This window comes from Aythya marila (assembly GCF_965140915.1).
Source record: "Aythya marila genome assembly, chromosome: 10".
Lineage (NCBI taxonomy): Eukaryota > Metazoa > Chordata > Aves > Anseriformes > Anatidae > Aythya > Aythya marila.
In genome coordinates, this window is record NC_139051.1 from 20,793,302 (window position 1) to 20,815,890 (window position 22,589).

General features: G+C 37.5%; 1 protein-coding gene across 1 annotated transcript in view; it reads left to right on the plus strand.

Moving 5' to 3' along the window:
* The window catches only part of CACNA2D3 (calcium voltage-gated channel auxiliary subunit alpha2delta 3), a 463,161-nt gene that overhangs the window by 309,382 nt on the left and 131,190 nt on the right, over positions 1 to 22,589 (plus strand). Inside the window, exon 14 of the mRNA XM_082768173.1 lies at positions 13,045 to 13,062. Coding sequence (XP_082624299.1) covers positions 13,045 to 13,062 — 18 coding nt within the window. The remainder of the gene's footprint in view (positions 1 to 13,044; positions 13,063 to 22,589) is intronic.

The window sequence follows — 22,589 nt, forward strand, 5'->3', positions numbered from 1 at the left end:
GCCAGATGGGATCCACCCGAGGGTACTGAGAGAACTGGCAGAGGAGCTGGCCAAGCCACTTACCATCATTTATTGGCAGTCCTGGCTATCGGGGGAGGTCCCAGTTGACTGGAGGCTAGCAAACATGACGCCCATCTACAAGAAGGGCCAGAGGGCAGACCCGGGGAACTATAGGCCTGTCAGTTTGACCTCAGTGCCAGGGAAACTCATGGAGCAGATTCTCTTGAGAGTCATCACACAGCACTTGCAGGGCCAGCAGGCGATCAGGCCCAGTCAGCATGGGTTTATGAAAGGCAGGTCCTGCTTGACGAACCTGATCTCCTTCTATGGCAAAGTGACGCACTGGGTGGATGAGGGAAAGGCTGTGGATGTGGTCTACCTTGACTTCAGCAAGGCTTTTGACACCGTCTCCCACAGCATTCTCCTCAAGAAACTGGCTGCTCTTGGCTTGGACTGACATACGCTTTGTTGGGTTAAAAACTGTCTGGATAGCCAGGCCCAAAGAGTCGTGGTGAATGGAGTCAAGTCCAGTTGGAGGCCAGTCACTAGTGGCGTTCCCCAGGGCTCGGTGCTGGGGCTGGTCCTCTGTAATATCTTCATCAATGATCGGGATGAGGGCACGGAGTGCACCCTCAGTAAGTTCGCAGATGACACCAAGGTAGGTGCGTGTGTCGATCTGCTCAAGGGTAGGAAGGCTCTGCAGGAGGATCTGGATAGGCCGGACCGATGGGCTGAGGTCAACCGTATGAAGTTCAACAAGGCCAAGAGCCGGGTCCTGCACTTGTGATGCAATAACCCCAAGCAGAGCTACAGGCTGGGAGATGAGTGGTTGGAGAGCTGCCAGGTAGAGAAGGACCTGGGAGTGATGGTGGATAGTCAGCTGAATATGAGCCGGCAGTGTGCTCAGGTGGCCAAGAAGGCCAACAGCATCCTGGCTTGCATAAGAAGCAGTGTGGCTAGCAGGTCTAGGGAAGTGATCATCCCCCTGTACTTGCCTCTGGTGAGGCCGCACCTCGAGTACTGTGTTCAGTTTTGGGCCCCTCGCTACAAGAAGGACATCGAGGTGCTTGAGCGAGTCCAGAGAGGGGCGACGAAGCTCGTGAGGGGCCTGGAGAACAAGTCCTATGAGGAGCGGCTGAAGGAGCTGGGCTTGTTCAGCCTGGAGAAAAGGAGGCTCAGGGGCGACCTTATTGCTCTCTACAGGTACCTTAAAGGAGGCTGTAGTGAGGTGGGGGTTGGTCTGTTCTCCCACAGGCCTGGTGACAGGACGAGGGGGAATGGTCAAAAGTTGCGCCAGGGGAGTTTTAGGTTGGATCTTAGGAAGAACTTCTTCACTGAAAGGGTTGTTAGACATTGGAACAGGCTGCCCAGGGAAGTGGTGGAGTCACCATCCCTGGAAGTCTTTAAAAGACATTTAGATTTATAGTTTAGTGATATGGTTTGGTGGAGGACTTGATAGTGTTAGGTCAGAGGTTGGACTCGATGATCTTGGAGGTCTCTTCCAACCTAGATGATTCTGTGATTCTGTGGTTCATATGACGATCCATATCCAGTCTTAATGCATGGACCTACGTATTTTAGGATTCAATTAAACTTTTTTTTTTTTTGTCTTTTGAATGGAAATTTAAATGATTTAATGTGAGCTTTCTTTACTGTTTATGGGACTTTAGCAAATCATAAAACGCTCAAATTATGGTAAAAGAAGCTGCACAGTAAATACTTTAAAATATTACTAAGAGAAATAGTAAAATGGTATTTTCCTGTGTATTCAACATTTTACTTGAATTAGATATTTTACTGTAGGTAAACTCATATTCTTACCTATTTACTAGACTGATCTGGTCTACAATGTAAGTTTATATAAGTTTATATAAGTTTAAATGCGTGGTATGAGACACATGCAGGTAATGTAGGCAATTCTTACAGTTTGTTAAAATTATAATGCATCCATATAATATATTAAACAAGCAGTAATTAGAAAGAAAAAAAAATTAACATGCAGTTTAAATAAAATATTTTTGGGGCTGCAGAAGATACACAATGTAATAATATGATTACAGTACCAGAAGAGAAAATAAATTTCCTTTAATTATTTTCAGCTTAATTTAGCATGTAGTGTAGAATATGATTGTCAATTAAATTTAACACCATGTCAGTACACATCTATATATTTTCTCAGTAGCAACAGAAATTAGAATAATAATTCTGAATGACCTATATTGCGCTATTCATTTCTGTACCAGTCCTAGAGAGCAACATACTGACTGACCAATAGCATTGATTAAAACATAAACTATCCAATTAAAATTTAAATATATTAATGTAAATATAGAAATTATTGCCACTCATGTCATTTAAGTTGTATTGCGACTTCAGATTTTATAATGACATCTATGTAAGTGGATAGGAAGTTTCTGATAATTTTCAAGGCTTGGAACATGTATGTAGCTGTGCAGGACTGCTAGATCTAGCAATTAGTTCTGAATCTTTGATCAGAGAGGGGAACATTTTGATCATTGTATGAATTTGAGAAACGTGAAAAACCTACTAATAAGCCATTCACTGCCACAATAACTAAGCAGTCCAAATGTTGGTAACCAGTTAAATATAGCCACAAATTTTAAATAAGCATAGGAAATCATCCTTCAGGCTAACGGTTTTCTGCTGTTGCCCATCTGTTTACTCATCCCTCATAGTGTCAACTGTAGAGGTCACGTATAGCGATATTAAAGAAGATAATCTTCAGATCCTTTATGTGTTTTTAAACCAAAATATTTGCAACAACTTGAGTTGTAAATCAAATTAGTGCACAGAACACACATGATATACGAGAACTACATTCATTACTCCACTTTATACAAATTGAGTCTGTGTTCCCAATAGAAGAACCTAGCAGAACAACTTGAAGGTCATCCTCGAACATAAAACGTAATAATCCAACAATCATAAAGTCTTACTGTTTTGAAAATACTGTTAATTATTCTGCTGTTAGTAGTACTCTAGGTATTAGCCTTAATGCTGATGATCCCATTTTTAGAAACTTTTATTTTCAGTGTTTTCTGCATCTGATAAAAAGACTAAATATTCTGATTGTAATGTAAATGATGTCTCAGTATTACATGATCTTTATCTCTCAATCAGTAGTTTTATTTGGAATTGGCTCTATTTAGAAAAATATTCCACTTCCATGCTTGAATATCTACACAGGTTTTGATTAGGAAGGAAATATAAGATGTATAAAAGATAAGAGAATAGTTATAAAAATAATTTTATATGGAAATCTAAATATAGTAATGTTTATAAATAATATATGCTTGCATATATTATCAGAACTATGAACATCTGTTTTGCACTAACATCTATTTTTGCACAAGTAATAATGAAAACAAAACTCACTCCCTTTAATAAACACACATGCATGAATCACACATGCAAGATTGTGTTCATCATGTGTGGAATTAGTCTCAATTTGTTGAATTAGTCTCATTTTGTGATTCTGTTCTGCTTCGTCAATCTTCAGCCACATGGTTTATTTGTAAAATTAGCATAACTCTTTTTAAAAAAGATACATAATTATTTATGAATAACGTTTCTAGCCAAACCCTGCATTTATAAGAATCTCTCTGGATAGTTTAAATACAATCTTTTCTCTAAACATTTTGTATTTATTGGAGAAAGAGAACACTTAGTTTATACAATTAAAAGAATCACTGGCATAGAGTCATGGAGTAATTGAGACTGGAAGGGATCTCTAGAGACCATCTAGTCCAACCATTTGCTGGAGCAAGATCAGCAAGAGCTGTCCTCAACTCTGTCCAATTGGGTTTTGAATATCTCTAAAGATGGAAACTCCACAACCTTCTGGGCAGTGGGCTTCATTGTTTAATTGATCAGTATTACAATGAAAAACTAAGAATGTTCCTGCCCATATGGATTTCTTTTTTGCTTGCTTCAACAATGTTGAGAGAGCGGTTGCAGACAAATGCAATTTAATCGTTTAATAAATTGAATGTATTTAGGTTTTTGTTGTAGTTTTTAACAATTCTCCATTTAAAAGCAAGATTGCTAGACTGTAGATTAGAAATTAATCCTTTACATAATTAATCTTGTACTTTAGAAAATGTAAAACCTTTGAAGGATGGTGCCATTTTATTATGAAGATGTTTGGAATATATATGTAATTCTTCAGTGTGCTCTGTTATTTCTTAATTCCAATCTGATATCTTATCTGAAACATATACTATTTTTTTTTTTTCATTTTCACAAGAGCTAGCTTCTTTCTGTCAACTTTATAAAATTCTTTAGAAAGAGAGATCTAGGATGATAGTTTTCATCTATATTTTATGGCTTTTCTCCATAGCAACATTTACATTTTCTGTGACTGGAATACTTTGCATGCAGTGCAGAGTCTATCTTGACTGAAATGCTGTAGTTATTGCAGAATATGTCATAGCTCAGTAAAACAATTACGTGCACAAAGAAAGATTTGGTGTTGAAGTCCTTGAAAAAACAAATGCATTTCCCTCACAGATGTTGGCCCAGTAAACTGCATGTTGTTATCACTCTCAATATTTATACTGAAATCTTAACTTCAGGAACATCCCAGCAGGAGGTTGCATTTTGCCTTCCTGTATGCACATAATTACCTCTGGTGCCTCTAGTACTTACACGGGTCTAAGAAGAGGAGAATTAATGCATAGGTTGTACCAGAAATTTTGTCAAAATTGTAACATATAAATGATGTATCTCATACCAACTAAGTGTATTTTAAAGCAGAAAATCTACATTTTCTGCTAAAAAATTGAGAGTTTGAACGTTCTTTCTATACTCCATACTCTATACTTGCCATTTTGGGAAAGATGTGTGAAAGGAAGCCTGTTTAGCATTGTATGACATGTTTTCTATTTCTATTCAAGAGAATAAACTGTTATCTACCCCTATATTTAATTACATTGTGTGATGCCTGTGGTGGTTTTACCGTGATACAACCGCTCTCAATGCCATAAAGAAGTAGCCTACGTTATAGAGTATCTGGCACATATATACATTGTCTCCTCTTTTTTATCTCTTTTCCTGAGGAGTTTCACTGATGTCTTCCTTTTTGCTGTGATGTTAATTATAGGACCCACATGCTTGCAACAGTATTTCAGATCTTTTACTGGAAGTGTATTTCCAAAAAATTGCATACATTTAATTCTAAATACAGTCAGTATGCGAAATGCGAAATGAATGCTGCTGTCAAACCACCAGAAAGTTAGCTATGCAAAGACATGAAAGTTAATGCAGCCCTGAAACTACTTACAGAAATGGCTGAACTATCAGAGCTGTATTCATAAAAGTTGATTTCTTACTGTATGTAATATTGTAACTTTTGTACTCCATTTCAATTGTTTTGTATTGTATCTGATTGTGGAACAGTGAAGTCGGTATGGATGTTACCACTTTTCTGAGACTGGTGACATATTGAAATGCCTGGCAGGAGAATAGGATTGTGGGAATGTCAGTGAATGTAAAATAAGAGTTGTTGCTTTATTTATGAATACTTTAAATGAAATGCATTGCCAGAGTTGGAATAACTTTTTGACAAGTACAATTTCATGCAGTCCTTAGAAAAATAGAAAACAGAGCATTAATTTCATAATGATTTGTATGTTATTTTTCTGTCTCTGTCTCTAGTAGTAGAATTATTTATTTATTTTGTATAATCAGAAATTAGTGTAATTTAGTCTTTCAGGAGACATTACTTTTTAATTCTTCAAACAATTGAAAGGTTGAATTCTGATCCAACAGAACAACAACTTCATATTTTCCTGTAAGGCTTCTAGACTTGGTTACTTGGAAATTTAGGACATACAACTACATAATGATTTGAATATGTTGCTGAAACAGCCATAGAATATTTTAGAAATGTATGGTCATTTTGTTTGGGAATTACCATGAAGTCACTTACAAAATCATGGCCCTTGGTATTTACGTAGATCCAAACTATTCCTTCCACTAGAAATCAGGTACTATATTTAAATACTTTGAAGTGTCCAAGTGAATTCACTTATGCAGGAATTGAGTAAAAGAGTGTTTACTCTTCTATTGGAAAATATATCAAAATTTAAAATGTCCATAGTATTTAAATTGAGAACAACTTATAGACCCTGAGAATGGTTAGGTATGCAATAATGCAAATGAATAAAGATGTATTTGAAACATAGGTACATTTCAAGAAAAAGAATATACTGCAACTTTGAAAGAAAACTATAAATATCATGTCACATAATCATAACTTTCTTATTGGAATGTTTGTAGGATGTTAAAGCTGTCAGATATTACAGCTCCATTAGAAAAATAAATTGCTTAATTAAAAGTGCAGTCAAAAAGTGCAGTCAAATATTAATCCCTATTATTCTTGCTAAAGGTGTTCATATTGCGGTATAATGTCATATTATAGTGTAAGTATAGTATAAGCCTGAGTATAAGTCAGAGAATGTTGAAACTGCAAATACCTAAGTCATATTTCATTTTTCATACAAATAACGTTGAATGAAAATATTTCAAGCAGCTGAATCAAAAGAAAATCTACCTGAGTGTTTTTAAATGTTACCTTAAAATACTGATAAACTTTTTTGGAATCAATCCAAAGACTGTTATATTTTGTAATTTTAAATGTCATGATTGTTCCCTATTCCTGAAGAGGAAATATTTTCAGGAATATGTTTTATGTTATGTTTAGAAATTTAAAATCCTTCTGCAAAATTGAAGTCTAATTATTCTTAAGGTATTACGGAAACACCAGTCCGAGACAAGAGGGTCATCTCTGATTGCTGTTACTGATGGGGATGTTATATTGTATTCAGTAGTGTTTACACAATCTCTTGCTTTCATTCTTACTCTGATTCACCAGTGCTGTCTTGTCATTTGGGTTTGGGTGTTTTTGTTGTGACTGCAAGCATCATAAATGAAAGGTTTCTATTTTCTGTTACTGAAGTGTTAGCAGAGATCTAGTCAGTGCTAGTCTTCCGAAGGGCTCTCTCAGGCTGGCAAGCTGTTGGACAGAAGGGTTAGAAGTTCATTAATTACAACTCAGATGTTATTCTCCTTTCCGTATACTACAAGATCTGGGAACTTAGGATATGTCTTCCACAGACTTCCTTCTGCACTTCAGACACAGCCATTTTAAGAAAACTGGTAAACTTGGAGCGAGTCAAACAGATATATGCCCTATCACATATCTTCTTTTAGAGATGATCACCAGAGGGAGGAAGAGACAGTAACGGAAAAGCAAAAAGAAACATTGGCTACTTTGGTGTGGTTGCACCTGAATAAAGTCACCAAAATGTCGCAGATTTCTATAGGTGCACGTAGAATAGAAAGCCCTGCAGTGTTTTTTAAGGGTCAGGAGAAGATCATACAGTTTACTGCAAAACTGCCTCTTGGCAGTATATAAAGCAAACCCCGGGAATCAGAGGTATCTGCTGGGTTTTTCACAGAGACATGCAATTTTTAGACTATGCAATAAAGGGTCAGACCAGAAGACTATTACTGTTATTGTTAGGAAAATTATTTGTTTCCTATGGCCTCCCAGAAGGGATAATGTCAGACAAACTTCTATCATTTATTTCAAAGGAATTTGCACCAATTATTAACTGAATTGCTGGCATACAGATCCTGTAACAGCCAAGTTTCAAATCAACAACAGAATGAAGATTTATCTGGCTGCAACAAAGACAGGTTTTTTTGCAGGAAAAGACTGTGGACTTGGATTTTGAAGCTTAGGTGAAAAGTGACAAGAGTACTAGCCCAGGAAAAATCCTATTGGAATGTAAATCTTATCTGCTGCCCGTGTTATTCTTAATCAAGGCTTTGACTACACATCTTTCAGAGCAAGGAAATACTCCTAATGTTATAAACTGCTATAAAAGGGATTGACATACTTAATTCAGCAATAAGTAACAAACAATATGGGACACGGATTTGCAAACTCTTCTTAATGCGCTCTTGAAAATAATCCCAGTAAAGGTGTAAAAGTAGTTTATTAAATGAAAGCATGGAGCATCTGATTTGGCTGGTAATTATCAATCTTTACTTGCATTCCATGTGACTGTAACTCCTTCACATGGCAAAAACAGAATCACAGAATCACAGAATTGTCTAGGTTGGAAGAGACCTCAAGATCATCGAGTCCAACCTCTAACCTAACACTATCAAGTCCTCCACCAAACCATATCACTAAACTATAAATCTAAATGTCTTTTAAAGACTTCCAGGGATGGTGACTCCACCACTTCCCTGGGCAGCCTGTTCCAGTGTCTAACAACCCTCTCAGTAAAGAAGTTCTTCCTAAGATCCAACCTAAACCTCCCCTGCCGCAACTTTTGACCATTCCCCCTCGTCCTGTCACCAGGCCTGTGGGAGAATAGACCAACCCCCACCTCACTACAGCCTCCTTTAATGTACATATATGTATAAAGATCAATAAGGTCGCCCCTGAGCCTCCTTTTCTCCAGGCTGAACAAACCCAGCTCCCTCAGCCGCTCCTCATAGGACTTGTTCTCCAGGCCCCTCACCAGCTTCGTTGTCCTTCTCTGGACCCGCTCTAGCACCTCCATGTCCTTCTTGTAGTGAGGGGCCCAAAACTGAACACAGTACTCGAGGTGCGGCCTCACCAGAGGCAAGTACAGGGGGATGATCACTTCCCTAGCCCTGCTGGCCACACTGCTTCTTATGCAAGCCAGGATGCTGCTGGCCTTCTTGGCCACCTGAGCACACTGCTGGCTCATATTCAGCTGACTATCAACCAATACTCCCAGGTCTTTCTCTGCCTGGCAGCTCTCCAACCACTCATCTCCCAGCCTTTAGCTCTGCTTGGGGTTATTGCACCCCAGGTGCAGGACCCGGCTCTTGGCCTTGTTGAACTTCATACAGTTGGCCTCAGCCCATCGGTGCAGCCTATCCAGATCCTCCTGTAGAGCCTTCCTACCCTTGAGCAGATCGACACACGCACCTACCTTGGTGTCATCTGCGAACTTACTGAGGGTAAGCACTCGATGCCCTCATCCAGATCATCGATAAAGATACTAAAGAGGACTGGCCTCAGTACCGAGCCCTGGTGAACGCCACTAATGACCAGTTTCCAACTGGATTTGACTCCATTCACCACGACTCTTTGGGCCCGGCTATCCAGCCAGTTTCTAACCCAACAAAGCGTATGCCAGTCCAAGCCAAGAGTAGTCAGTTTCTTGAGGAGAATTCTGTGGGAAACAGTGTCAAAAGCCTTGCTGAAGTCAAGGTAGACCACATCCACAGCCTTTCCCTCATCCACCCAGCGCGTCACTTTGTCATAGAAGGAGATCAGGTTCGTCAAGCAGGACCTGCCTTTCATAAACCCATGCTGACTGGGCCTGATCACCTGGTTGCCCTGTAAGTGCCGTGTGATGATACTCAAGAGAATCTGCTCCATGAGTTTCCCTGGCACTGAGGTCAAACTGACAGGCCTATAGTTCCCCGGGTCTACCTTCCAGCCTGTCTTGTGGATGGGTGTCATGTTTGCTAGCCGCCAGTCAACTGGGACCTTCCCCGATAGCCAGGACTGCCAATAAATGATGGTAAGTGGCTTGGCCAGCTCCTCTGCCAGTTCTATTGGTATCCTTGGGTGGATCCCATCTGGCCCCATCGACTTGTGTACATCCAAGTGCTGTAGCAGGTTGCCAACCATTTCCTCCTGGGTAGTGAGGGCCACATCCTGCTCCCCATCCCCTTCCACCAGCTCAGGGTACTGGGTATCCAGAGAGCAACTGATTTGCTGCTAAAGACTGAGGCGAAGAAGGCATTAAGCACCTCCGCCTTTTCCTCATCTCTTGTAACTAAGTTTCCCCCTGCATCCAGTAAAGGATGGAGATTCTCCTTAGTCCTCCTTTTTGCATTGATGTATTTGTAAAAACATTTTTTGTTATCTTTAACGGCAATAGCCAGATTGAGCTCCAGATGAGCTTTGGCCTTTCTAATTTTGTCCCTGCACTGCCTTGCAGCTTCCTTATAGTCCTCCCGAGTGGTCCGCTCTCTTTTCCAAAGATTATAAACCCTCTTTTTTCTCCTAAGCTCAAGCCACAATTCTCTGTTCAGCCAGGCCGGTTTTCTTCTGCACCGGCTCATCTTTGGGCACGTGGGGACAGACTGCTCCTGCACCATTAAGATTTCCCTCTTGAAGAGCGCCCAGCCTTCCTGGACCCCTCTGCCCTTCAGAACCGCCTCCCAAGGGACTCTGCCAACCAGTGTCCTGAGCAGCTCAAAGTCAGCCCTCCGGAAGTCCAATACAGCAGTTTTACTGGTCCTCTTCCTGGCCTCGCCAAGAACAGAGAACTCCACCATTTCATGGTCACTCTGCCCAAGACAGCTCCTGACAATCACATCCTCCACCAGTCCTTCCCTGTTTGTGAAGAGAAGGTCTAGCGGGGCACCTCCCCTGGTAGGCTCACTAACCAGCTGCATCAGGAAGCTATCTTCCGCGCTCTCCAGAAACCTCCTAGACTGCTTTCTCTGGGCTGTGTTGTGTTTCCAGGATATACCTGGGAAGTTGAAGTCCCCCACAAGAACAAGTGCTGACGATTTTGCAACTTTTGTCAGCTGCCTGTAGAACTCCTTATCAGTCTCCTCATCCTGGTTCGGCGGTCTATAGCAGACCCCCGCCAGGATGCTTCCCTTGTTGGTTTTCCCACTGATTCTAACCCATAGGGACTCAACCTTATCATTCTCAGCCTGAAGTTCCACGACACCAAAACTCTCTCTGATATAGAGAGGCACATCACCAACCCTTCCATGCTGCCTGTCCCTTCTGAAACTGACCAAGCCGTAATAGCAGAAGAGATGTGCTTAAACAGGAGTAAATTCAAGTTCTGAAAATAATTAGTGAAAGTTGCATCAACAGTACTAATAATTTTGTAAGGATTCAGCTACAAATTTGAAGTCCCAACAGAGCACTGTGTATGTGCATACATTCATGGTTGCTTTTTTTGATCATTTTTTTGAGGTTCCATCCCCCTCCCCTCCCCAGCCTGGAAGTAAGAATTTCTACAATGATTCTAATATTGCCTTGGTTGCCTTGGTTACCTTTACTATACTTCAAGCACTGTTTTGTAGACTATGACATACAAATTAGCTGATTATTAAACCACCTGAGTTTGCTCTGCATAGCGGCTTGGGCAAAGTTCTTTGAAATTTGTTTGGAAGGTGGAAATTTGGATATGATTCTTTACTGCACCTGCCTTTATATAGGTAACAACGAAAGAATGCCCAAGATTTTTTACATGTGTTGTAGAAGAAGGTGGTATTTAAAAACAAGAAGACAAAAAAGGCAGCGTTAGAGAGAACAACAGTTTCAGTACTGCAACAGAACATTTGAAAATTGATATTTCAACTTTCCTTTTTTTTTCTGAATGAAAAAATAAAAAGATCTGACTTCTCAAAATTGTTGACCAAGTCAAAGACTAATAAGTAGAAAAATGTTCAGAAAAGTGTTGAGCTGCTTTAAGTAGTGCTCTAAGCATCTACACACAATTTAGCTAATGTATTTAAAGTTCATCGGATATCTGCAATTTCTGCAGCAACCTTTTTACGTCTTTCTTTATTAACTGTTATTTAAAAAAGTCTTTCAAGAAACACATATAGGTCACGCTTCAGTGTAATCATCACTCATATCTCACTATTGATGCATTCAGGTTTTAGGATAAAGGGAATTTATATGCAGCAATTCTCCCTGCCCCCAATTTTGTTATGCTTTATATTGTGAAAACAGAGAAAAATTGTGACAGGTTGCTTTCAGGATTCGTGAATTAAGCATCACAGGTGACAATTCTCATTCATGACATACTAATGTGGGCATTAGTTTGTAGCAGAGTACTATGAGGAAGTTGTTTTTTTCTGTCTGTTTTAATTCTGAGCAATGATAGAAGGCCTTTCAGAAGATCACTAGAGATCTTGAAGATCTTTTGGCATTTGGTATTAACTCATGTGCCTGTTTCCATGTTGATTATGCCTGTAAAGAAGCAATTTGTATTGCAAATTTCTTGAGAAGGTGGATTTACTACAAGGCTGAATTGTTGTGTGTGGTGACTTTCTCTCAGAGCTTGAAAGTAAGAGGAGAAGAATTTGGAAAAAAGTGAAGAGTTTGGTGTGCTGATAATAGTTTATTTTTCTGAGTTCCTCTCCATAACCTTCAATGCGTTTTCTTTTTCCTAAAGTAGAAACAGAACTCATTTTTCAACTCTGATAAATAAGGTGTTTGGTGTGTAGTAGAGTCTATTGCCTGCTCTCCAGGCCTTTTAATGTGAGTTGGTACTGTAAATACTTTGCATACAATAAGGTATGAACACCTAAGAACATGTGTGATACAATTATGTATTTATGCATGAACACCATGTATTGGCATGTATGTGCATATAATCATACTTGTGTTTACACTACAGACATGTTCTTCTATGCATATTGTGTATTATGCATCGATGACAGAATGTTTGCATGAAGTCAGTTACTTTCTATTACTTACCATTTTGTTTTTCTTTCCTGTGTCAAAGAATACAACCTTCTACTTTAATATGACAAACCTCTCCTAATGTCCATTTCATTCTTAGTAACTATAGGTTTAGATGTTTACAACCAAGAATGGTTGGTCTTAAAACTGAAACTACATTTATGTTGTATTATATTTGTGTACAGGAAGATGGGACTACTTCACAGTTCAAATGTGATACCATATCTGAAAACAGTCCTTATCTTAGCGCTATGGTATTTAACAAATTGCAGCATGCTTTTGTGATGCCTATAATAATATAATATATTTAGCTCAAATAATGAGCTACGTTAATATAAGCCCTCAGTAAGTTGAATCAATTGACACTGTAAACTTAGTTTCTGTAGTTTCTTTAATACTTTGTTGTTGTTGTTGTGTTTTTTTTTTTATTGTGTTTGTGATTTTTATGAATACATAAAACAACTGAAATAGCTCTTCAAATTTATTTAATTTGTAATGATTGCTTGTTCTGTTTTGTTGTTTTCCAGCTCCCTCAGGCTCAAAAGGTAAAATATTTTACTCAAATCTTAGTTACTCAAAGTAGCCTACAGTCCTGCACACTTCTATGGTGTTGTGAGTATGGTACAGTGGTGATCAGTGAAACAGTTTCACTGTATTGGGGATCTGTAGTTGAAACAGAAAGAAAAGTAGCTGACATAAAGACAATGATGTGGCTAGCTAAGGTACACGCTGAGAGCAGCTCTTCAAACATATGAGCTATCTGAACATGATAGGCATATAGTGGCCTACAGCTTGAAAACAGCAGAGAAGCTACTTTATCAACATTTTGAAATAATAATAAGAAAAAAGAAATTCAGCCCGTTACTCTGTGAAACATCTCTGGATCATTTTATCTCTTACAGAGACTGCAGAACCCACAGTGTAGCTGGTTCCCTTTTACTGCTTCCCACTGTATCTATCAACACACTGAATACATCCAACAGTTGACCTTTTTAATAGGTTGCACACAATTTTCATATAATTTTCATGTATTTTTTCATATAATTCTCTTTAAACAACTTTTAAACAACTTTTAAGCATCACTGTGGTATGTTACCAGAGTCACCACTATACATGAAAGCACAATAATTGTGGCAAACTCAAAGAATCGCTTGATGCTTGTTGCATCATTCCTGTGTATTTTACAAATATAATTAACGTTTCCAGAAAACAGAAAATCTAGATGCTGGTTTGTGGTTTGAAGTATTGAAATGAAAAATTTAATCAAATGTATTGGGGGATAGCAATACTCACTTATCCAAGTCATTCTTGTGGTAGGTAAAACACTTTTAATAGGGAATGTCATAGCAATTAAGAAATTAAAAGTCAGTGTTAGTAACAGTCTTTGAATGATTATAAAATCTGAGTTTTTAATGAAAGCTCTAGATCGAGTGATCTTTTGCAGAACAGTTAGGGCATCCATGGACCTCAAAACTTTAAGATTGTTAATTAATGTATTCTGTGTTATAATTTAAAAAGCAAGAAATATGAGCACGGGAGCTTGTATTTTTATAATGCTATGTATGAAATTTCTTTGCTTATGGATCTCAGAAAAACCTGTTTTAAATCTTCAGGTTACACGATAGTCTGTGACACTGGGCTATGTCCATATTTTGTTCTTGTGTGTTGCAGAGCCTAGGAAATGTGACATTTTGGTAACAAAAATTGTTTTTTTTTTTTTTTTTTTTTTTTTTTTTTTCTGGAAATAGACGGATTTAAAAAAAATCTTCTGTTCACAGCTTTCTGAGCAAGTAGAAGGACTAAAAGAGTGGCTAACTTTGATTTATTAATGTTAACCTACTTGTTTAAAAGTGTATGGCCAAATGCTTCTCCTAACAATTTACAGAAAGAAGTAGGGTGAGGCAAAAATATGCTGGTGGGGAAAGATATAACCTATCAGGCTGTTTTCCAGTGTCTTGTGATGCTGTATTTTAGATTTTGAGGTCTACAATTCTGAGCTATTAAATTGTGTAGTGGTACAAATTAGTCAAGTTCCAGATTAGAGAAAAAACAAAAACAAAACAGCAATAGTTTTCATGGAAAACCATAAATGCCAGTTTTCAGTACCCCTTGAACAAACAAATGCAATACCAGAGCCATGTATTTTGTGTGTGTGTGCATAATGTCTAGTTAATTGTACCCTACTTTCATGTAGAAAAAGAGGAGGGGGTAGGAAGGAATGAATGGGATGGGGAGGGAGGATAGACACAAGTAGTCTGTGAGGACTTTTGGTAGCTTTATGCAAGAGTAAGCCTTTTCATGAACATAACCTGTTAGCTTCATAAAAGTTGTAGGCTTTGGGTAGGATATGATGTTTGTTATTTCTTATTGACAGGCTTTCCCTGTTCCTAATGGGCTGACGATCTTTATGAGATATTTTACATGTGATTATCAAAACTTTGCCATTCTAGTTTTCTCCCTGACCCCAGATCCATGTTATTTGAATCTCTGTGCTTTGAATGCCCTGTGATTTGAATCTCTTGGATTCCCTTGCAGAGCCTCTCAGTGGCTGTGTGCTAATAATGTTTTGGCTCAAAACCTCTCTCTAAAAAAGACTGAGGGGGTACCCTCAGTCACCTCCCTGCTTTTCTATCAACTAACCCTAAACAGATGCTTCATAGCAGTATTCTTCTCATACCCCTGTTAGAGGTCATTGTGACACCATTCAAGCCTTGCAGTTGACTTGAATGCACCGAGAATTAAGGCCACTTCCAGCTATTGGGGCTTGCTGTTCAGTCTTAGACTGGCCAACAGATTGCCACAACTCTGCATAAAGCAACGAAAAATCTACTTGTCATTTAACAGGAGCTACAATGTGAAATGTCAGACACAAACAGGGCTTTCTAGGTGGCAAGGGTTTTCTCCCATTTCATGCCACACACACACAAAAAAAGAGTTTAATATCCTGGCATTCTTCTAGCAGGCCAGAATGTAGCAAGCAACTCCCAAACCAGAGAATCTCTCGCTATCTGCAAGGTGAAGGAAAGCAGCATAGGGCTGATGTATAATACCTTTATGAATGACTTAGTCACTGGTGTACATGTTTTGCCATATGGTGTCTGAACTTGTACTGTATTTTTGTTGGAATCTATGCATCATATTGCAAATGTTTTTTCTATAAACATTTCAAACAGTCATGTCTCTCTAAACACATTCCCTTTAAACTTCTAGTGATCTGAAAGAAAAATGTGGCATTCCAAGTTTACCTTTACTATTTTATATCCATTATAAATACTTGGTCATCTTAACGAAATTCTATGCCGTCTGTGCAAATCATTTTGGGTACAGTCTTCTCAGTGTCTAGTCAATGTTCTATGGTAATTAGCTGTCGATCTTGAAGACCTGTAGGTTCTAGTTTGTCTCTGGCGGTTAAATAACAAATTGTTGAAAATTTGGAGTAGGTGTGTAGGTAAAATGAAGTATAAGGACTGAAAGTTGGATGCCTGTTGAACCATGATATTTGTCTTAAAAAGATTTTTGTGATATTCCCTATACTTAAAATAGATAATGCCACAAAACAACAAAAAGTCCCCCCCTTCAGAAAACAAACAAACAAACAAAACCCTATAATTTCAAGTGAAAAGATGCTGATTAAATATGTTTATGCAGCTTTCAGAAGAAAATGTCCAGGAAGAGCTAATGTAGCTAAAAGAGTGCTACTATCCAGACAAATTAAATAACATAATGCAAATTTCATGTCATGTAATCTATGCTGCTTTTCTGCATCTTTCTAGGTAGCCATCCCATATAATTGTGAAAATGAAAATAATAATAAACTAATAACTCAAATTTACCAATATTCTGACACTTTCAGTTTGGTTTCCAAAATGAACGTTATCTTTGAAACACTTTTGAAAAGCAGTTTTTATATTCATGGATGAGCAAAAGCTATTCCTTTTTAATAGCTTGAAAAGGTGTTTTGTTTCCTTGTTGGAAAGCTTTACTTGCTTTCTTGAACAAACACAGCAGGATTCAAAAACTGTTGTCCTTCTTCTGCTGTGATGTTTTGTTCTACTTAGCTTGTGCGAAGAGGTAGAAGCGAATAAATTAGGCACACCAAACAGAAGCAGATATTTGGGTTTAGGAACATAAAGTTTTTAAATGAGTCTCTTATGAATAGAATCATATTTCTTCCATATAGAAATGTTTTGATGATATTTGTTGCCCAAAAGTTCCTGACAGCTTTCTTCTTTCTTTCTGTGTTATCCCTTAACTTCTGTAAGTAGTGCTTTGCCCTCCTTTTATCTTGATGCTATCATCTTTCAGACATTTGGGAGCATCATTTATCATTCCCTGCATCATTTACTTTCCTGTACTTTGAAGTGTTGAATCAACTGTCACTGGGAATAGAAAATAGAAAATTTGCAAAGATGCTGTTTCACTGAAGTGCATTACTAGTAATTTTAGCATTTTTATAAAATTATAGGAGTTAAATTGAATCTAATGAAGTACAAAATAATAATGTAGCAAACATTTTGACCCTGATTTATCATTCTTTTGTCTCTGTTACCTACTGAGATGTTATCTTTCAGTTCTATAATGTATATAAAGTTGAGCAGCCCATTCAAAAAGCTGCATTAAAATTTTCACTTACATGAAAATAATCTTAATTTCCAAAAAATTCTCTCACACTCCTCAACAGGCAAACTGATGTTTAGTAGCATTTTTGAGTCAGCAATTTGCCAACTTTACCTAAGTAAATATTTTAAACTGTTATTTTTGGTGTTTCATTCCTATATAGCTGAACATAGAAATATCACAGGAAATTAATACACTCACACAGGCTCCTATATTTTTCCAGGCCATAATTTAAATCTAAGCTAAAATAATAGCTATTCCTTACTCTTGTAGTCTATATAAAACAATTAACCGGTCAAATTCCAGTTCTCTGATGCTCCCAGCCTGCCTCATGACTTTATACTCAGCACAGAAAAGTACAGTAGTCCCAGGAGAAGATGACACCAGGTGAAACAAGGCTACACGAGTGGGGAAGGGAGGAGGGATGGGTTGGGAAGGTGACAGGGTTATTCAAGAAAATTAAGAAAAAACAAAGCCTCAGCATGAACCTCATACTTCATGGACATTCCTATGGAACTGCTGTCTCCTCTGGGTTAAGTGTCAGCATTTTGGCAGTCACTTTGAACACAAGCATCTTGTCAGAGGGTTTGCAGTATTCCTATGTCCCACAGTTTCACCCCACTTTAATTCCCTTTGAATGTAGCAATGTTTTTTCCACTACTTTTCAGCTGTATGGGCAATGCCAGCAGATCTTCACTTTGACCTGTCTCCTTACTCAGTTTCCTTAATCCTATTTCCTTTCAGACCCACAGCCCAAAGCTTCTGTTGTCAGCATAGCTGCACAACCCTCCCCAAACATTTGTTCAAGTGCCTCTGTTAATCCTCACCATACCTCCTAACCTCGCTTCCTTTTTTTTTTTCTTCTTTTTTTTTTCTTTTATTCAGAATTTTAGCTCCAAACTTAACCTCTGTCATGTAGATATAACAGCCGACAGAATTTTTCTGCCTTTCAGTCTCTAGGTAACTTAATTAAATTCCATGGAAATCAAAGCTCCTGTTGAGGGATGATGAAAATCAAGTAGGAACCATGTAGATCCAGGGAGAGTAGAACTCAAAGGAGTATTATTGGGGTGGAGTAAGTTCTTCCCTTTATTCTAAACATTCAAGAGTCATTAGTCTGGGAATGCATTTTGCCTTTTTCTTGAGATTTTTAGAGGTTTGTTATTGTTTGCTAAGCATGTTATCAAGCCGAATGTCCAGGGCCACTGCTCCATGGCCCTTGTATGGCTTCCTGCCTGAAAACCTTCTCATTATGTCTTTGCAATGGATCAGCTTTCTGGGGCAAACGACTATTGTCTGTTTCATCCATAATTTCAGACTGTAGATGATAATTTAAAAAATCCTGTGTGTTTTCCTCAGGGGGTCTAGTTTTAGTTGTTCTTTCCAATGTCATCCAATGTAGCCTAGCAATTCTGAGACCAAATACACTAGTGTAAGTTGAGGAATCTGCAAGAACTCCCTCCCCCTCCCCCCCTTTTCTTTTTCAAATACTAGATGAGTATGTTGAAATACAAATAATCCATAGCACAATTCATCCAAACTTCAGATGAAATGAACTCAAGCATTGAAATAAATGCATTTTTACTGTGCCATTGTAATTCCATGATTCAGAAAAACATAGGAATAATAACAGTTAAACTGCTTGTACTTATATGAGAATATATTTCCAGACTTGAAGGAATAAAAAACATCTGAGTTTTGGAGCTGTACAGGTCCTCCCAGTATTTTACTATTTTGAGTATGATCTGGATCTAGTTTTCCATAAACATATGCAGGCATATTCATGAGTCCACACCTATGTTTAGTATTTAATTGATTCTAATTCACATGAAATCTTATTGTACTAATTTGAAGTTTATATAGGCATATGATCTAGTGAAGCATTGTCAAATCACTGGCATTTCATAGCTCTTCAAGACTAAGGTTGCATTAATTCTTTCTTGTGATTCCTCCACTTAATAGATGGTATTTATAGCATTTAAGTAGAATGTAGTTCTGCTTAAATGTTCCCAGATCACCTGATAGAGGAGGCCTACTGGCTTTATTTATGTGGTAAAACAGATGAGACTATCTTTTGCTAAGTGCAAAAAGGAAAGAAAAAGAATCCTGAGAGGAAGCTAAGCTCAGACAGAGATTAAATTGAGGTTTGTTATGTTGGTTTTGGTTTATTAATAAGTCCTAGAGGGACTGATGCTATTGTGAGTTGGTATTCTCAAGAGAAGATGAAATAATGTATTCAAATGTAGAACTAAATCAGAAAATAATAATCAGCAGAAAGGTAGAAAATGGAAGATTTTTGAAATGGCTGGTTGAACAACAGCTGTTGCAATAGCAAAACTTAATTGTGCCCTGGCAGTACTAAGGAGAGATGCTCAGTGCATAGGATGGAGTCCTTTTCTCTGTTACCTCCCTGAGGATACATTTGAATATGTGAAACCACCTTGCTGAAAGAAAACTCTGACAGTGGACATGTGGTCTGTCTGGCTTCATAAGTTCCCAGATGTACCGTGCTTTGCCATGAGAAGGGCTGCAGTGAGCCCTCTCCCACCAAGTGATTGCTTTCACATTACTGTGGATATCATCTTATTCCAGATGAAACCACTGGTGTATATGACAGAAGCCAGTCAAGTTTCATACATTGCTGGGGACTCCCAGACAGATGCACTGGTCCTATCCTGTCAGAGGAAACAGCCAGACCAATATTGGTCAATAGATCTAGTCTGACTGTTAGAAAATGTATAAGCACAGACTGATTGTATTTGTTAATGAAGGAAGATGCCTTCGCATGTGAACTGGCATAGGCAGTCTGTGTCCCCTCATAAAGGTATCTTCCCGATTTGTCGTGGGAAATGTTGGTTACTGCTCTCTCATCAGCTGCAGTCTTTAATGAAAAAGAATCACCCAGAGAATGACCTAGTTGCATTTGGGGCAGAAGAAACTGAACTGAACTGAACTTAAAGTTGTTTCTTTTGTTTTCTAAATGGTGACCACTGTGTTTTATGGGGAAGCATATTTCTTCATATTACATTCCATGCTTGCAAAAGAAAACATTCCGATTTTCTGAGGGATAAACAGTTTCCTGAAGAAAATGCCCATAGAATTCCTGTGATAAGGTAAACTTGAGGGGTTGTTTTGAAATGCATAAGTTTCATGTAAACATACTAGTTTGGCCTTTGGAAAAAGCAGAAACTTGTAGCTATTCCACAGGAAACAAATACCTAACAGTGTAAGGGGAAGTTGAAAGGATAAGCACTTAGTGCTGTACTGCACATACTCAGAATTCTGTACTTAGCATGAAGATGATTCCACTCTTCAAGTGGAGACTTGCTGATGTCAGATGTCTAGGATAGTTAGTGTTTTCATAAATACATATCTAAATAAATATAGGAAAGTATATGTAAATATAAATAATTCTGTAAATATAAATAAATAACACAGGTATGTTCCCATTTGCCATTCTTAAGAAATTATTCTACTTATTCTCTAAGAAAGTGAGTCAAATACCTGTAATACAGTTTAAAAAAAAAAGTCATTTATTACATGTTTTTCCCATTATTATTTTTCTGCCAAAAATTTGTGGATCCTTACATTTTCCTCCTTGTTTCATTTGGCTAATCATGAGTTCAGTGCTGACTGAAGCATCTGACAATTCTACATCTCAATTTTTTTATTTTTATTTTTTCTGTGCTGGTTCTCTTCTGTATTCAGTAATTCAAAACCAAGAATTTGAAGAAACTAGAATTGACACCCACTTCTGAAAACAGCAAATATATTCTTTGCAAATTTAAAGGAACCCTGACAGGCTTGCCTAGGTAATTATATTTAAATAGAACTAAATTCTAAGTTAGTGCACAGATGCTATAATTGGCTTAAAACTATTAAACTCTTTTTCAGTGATAACTTTATGGCAATATTTTTCCAATATTCCTAAAAAAGATGACAGCATTTAATAGCTTTTTAATATTTTCAGGAATATTAGGAAAGGAAAATTAAAGGAAATTAGATGCCCAAGTCTAACTAACATAATATTGTGTGAGTATGATTTTGTCAAACCTTACTCTGTTTCCTATGAACCTTGCCATCCCCCAGGATATGTGGGGGTTAGTAAAGATGAACCCAGTAAGCTTAGCATGTAGCTTTAAACCATTCTGAATCTCAGAGGGAGGAATAATTATGCTAAATAAAGCATGTCTTTATAAAAATGGCTGTAACTGTTAGTAGGTTTCTCCTAAGAGACCGGAGGAACAAAATTGGATAAGGTATAGCCTGTTTAGAGTTTGAGATTAAATTTGTGTTGCTTAAGGTTTCAGTCATTCCCAAGAGCCCTCCACTGTATGTGTAACCACCCATCTTGTGATGTTACTGCATTATATTGAGATTAGTATCATTCTGCATATTTTTCAGCAACACTAAAAAAAACACAACCCTGTTATGTATAAATGAGTTATTTGCTAAATGCTTAGAAGCATGCATATTGTGCTTACGGAAGAAAAAGAAAGTTGTGTTTCAAGAGGTTTCCTGTAAGAAATGTTTTTTTCTTCAGTATTTTTTTCTTCAGTATTTTCTTTCTTACATGCCTATATAATTATTTTTTGAGCCTATGACTGTGATGTCCAGTAGATAAAATTGGGAATCATAAGGATTACCTACATATTCTTTTGTGGAGAATAATAAAAGAGTAACCAGAGAATTTATTACTCTTACTATTTATTGCACAATAATATGGACTTCTGAAATAACTAGTCATTCAGAAACTTTGTTTATATCTTATGGTTTTCTAAATTTGGTATTTAACATTTTTCTTTAAACATTAGTTTCTATTAAGTATTTGCTGGTGATACAGATAATAGTAATCTAGCTAGTACTGAAATATCAGTGATGCATGCTCATTCTGAATGTAAGGAATATAAGATTATTTTTTTAGTGATTAGAGAATCCTTCTAGTTTTATTTTTTTTTCTCAAAATTATTACATTTTTCAAACACTTGTATAAGCTATCAGAAAGTTCTGTTATATGTAAGAAATTGTCAGACTTAAAAAGTGACAATGCAGAATTCCTAGATCATGGCTTCATTCACTGATTCTAGCATAAATTGTCGAAGCAGAAATACCCAGTGGCTACCATTCTACTATTTCAAAGTATTTCTACTAAAATGTCATTGCCCAGGGAATAAATTTGTCTTCCTCCCCAGGAGATAGCTCCTCAAAATCTAATAATTTTTGTGAAGCAAATACTGGAGCATAAGTTGGTAACTTGGTGAAATATCCCAAATACATGTAATCTATCACCCAGTTATTTGCTGATTTCACTTAAGGAAGTGGCCAACATCCTGCTCATCTAACAATCTCTTCCCTCTCCTACCTAAAAAAAAAAAAAAAAAAAAAAAAAAAGGCATAAACAGCCTACCAAAAAAATAAGACTCTATTTCTACAAAAATTAGGTTAACATTAGCCA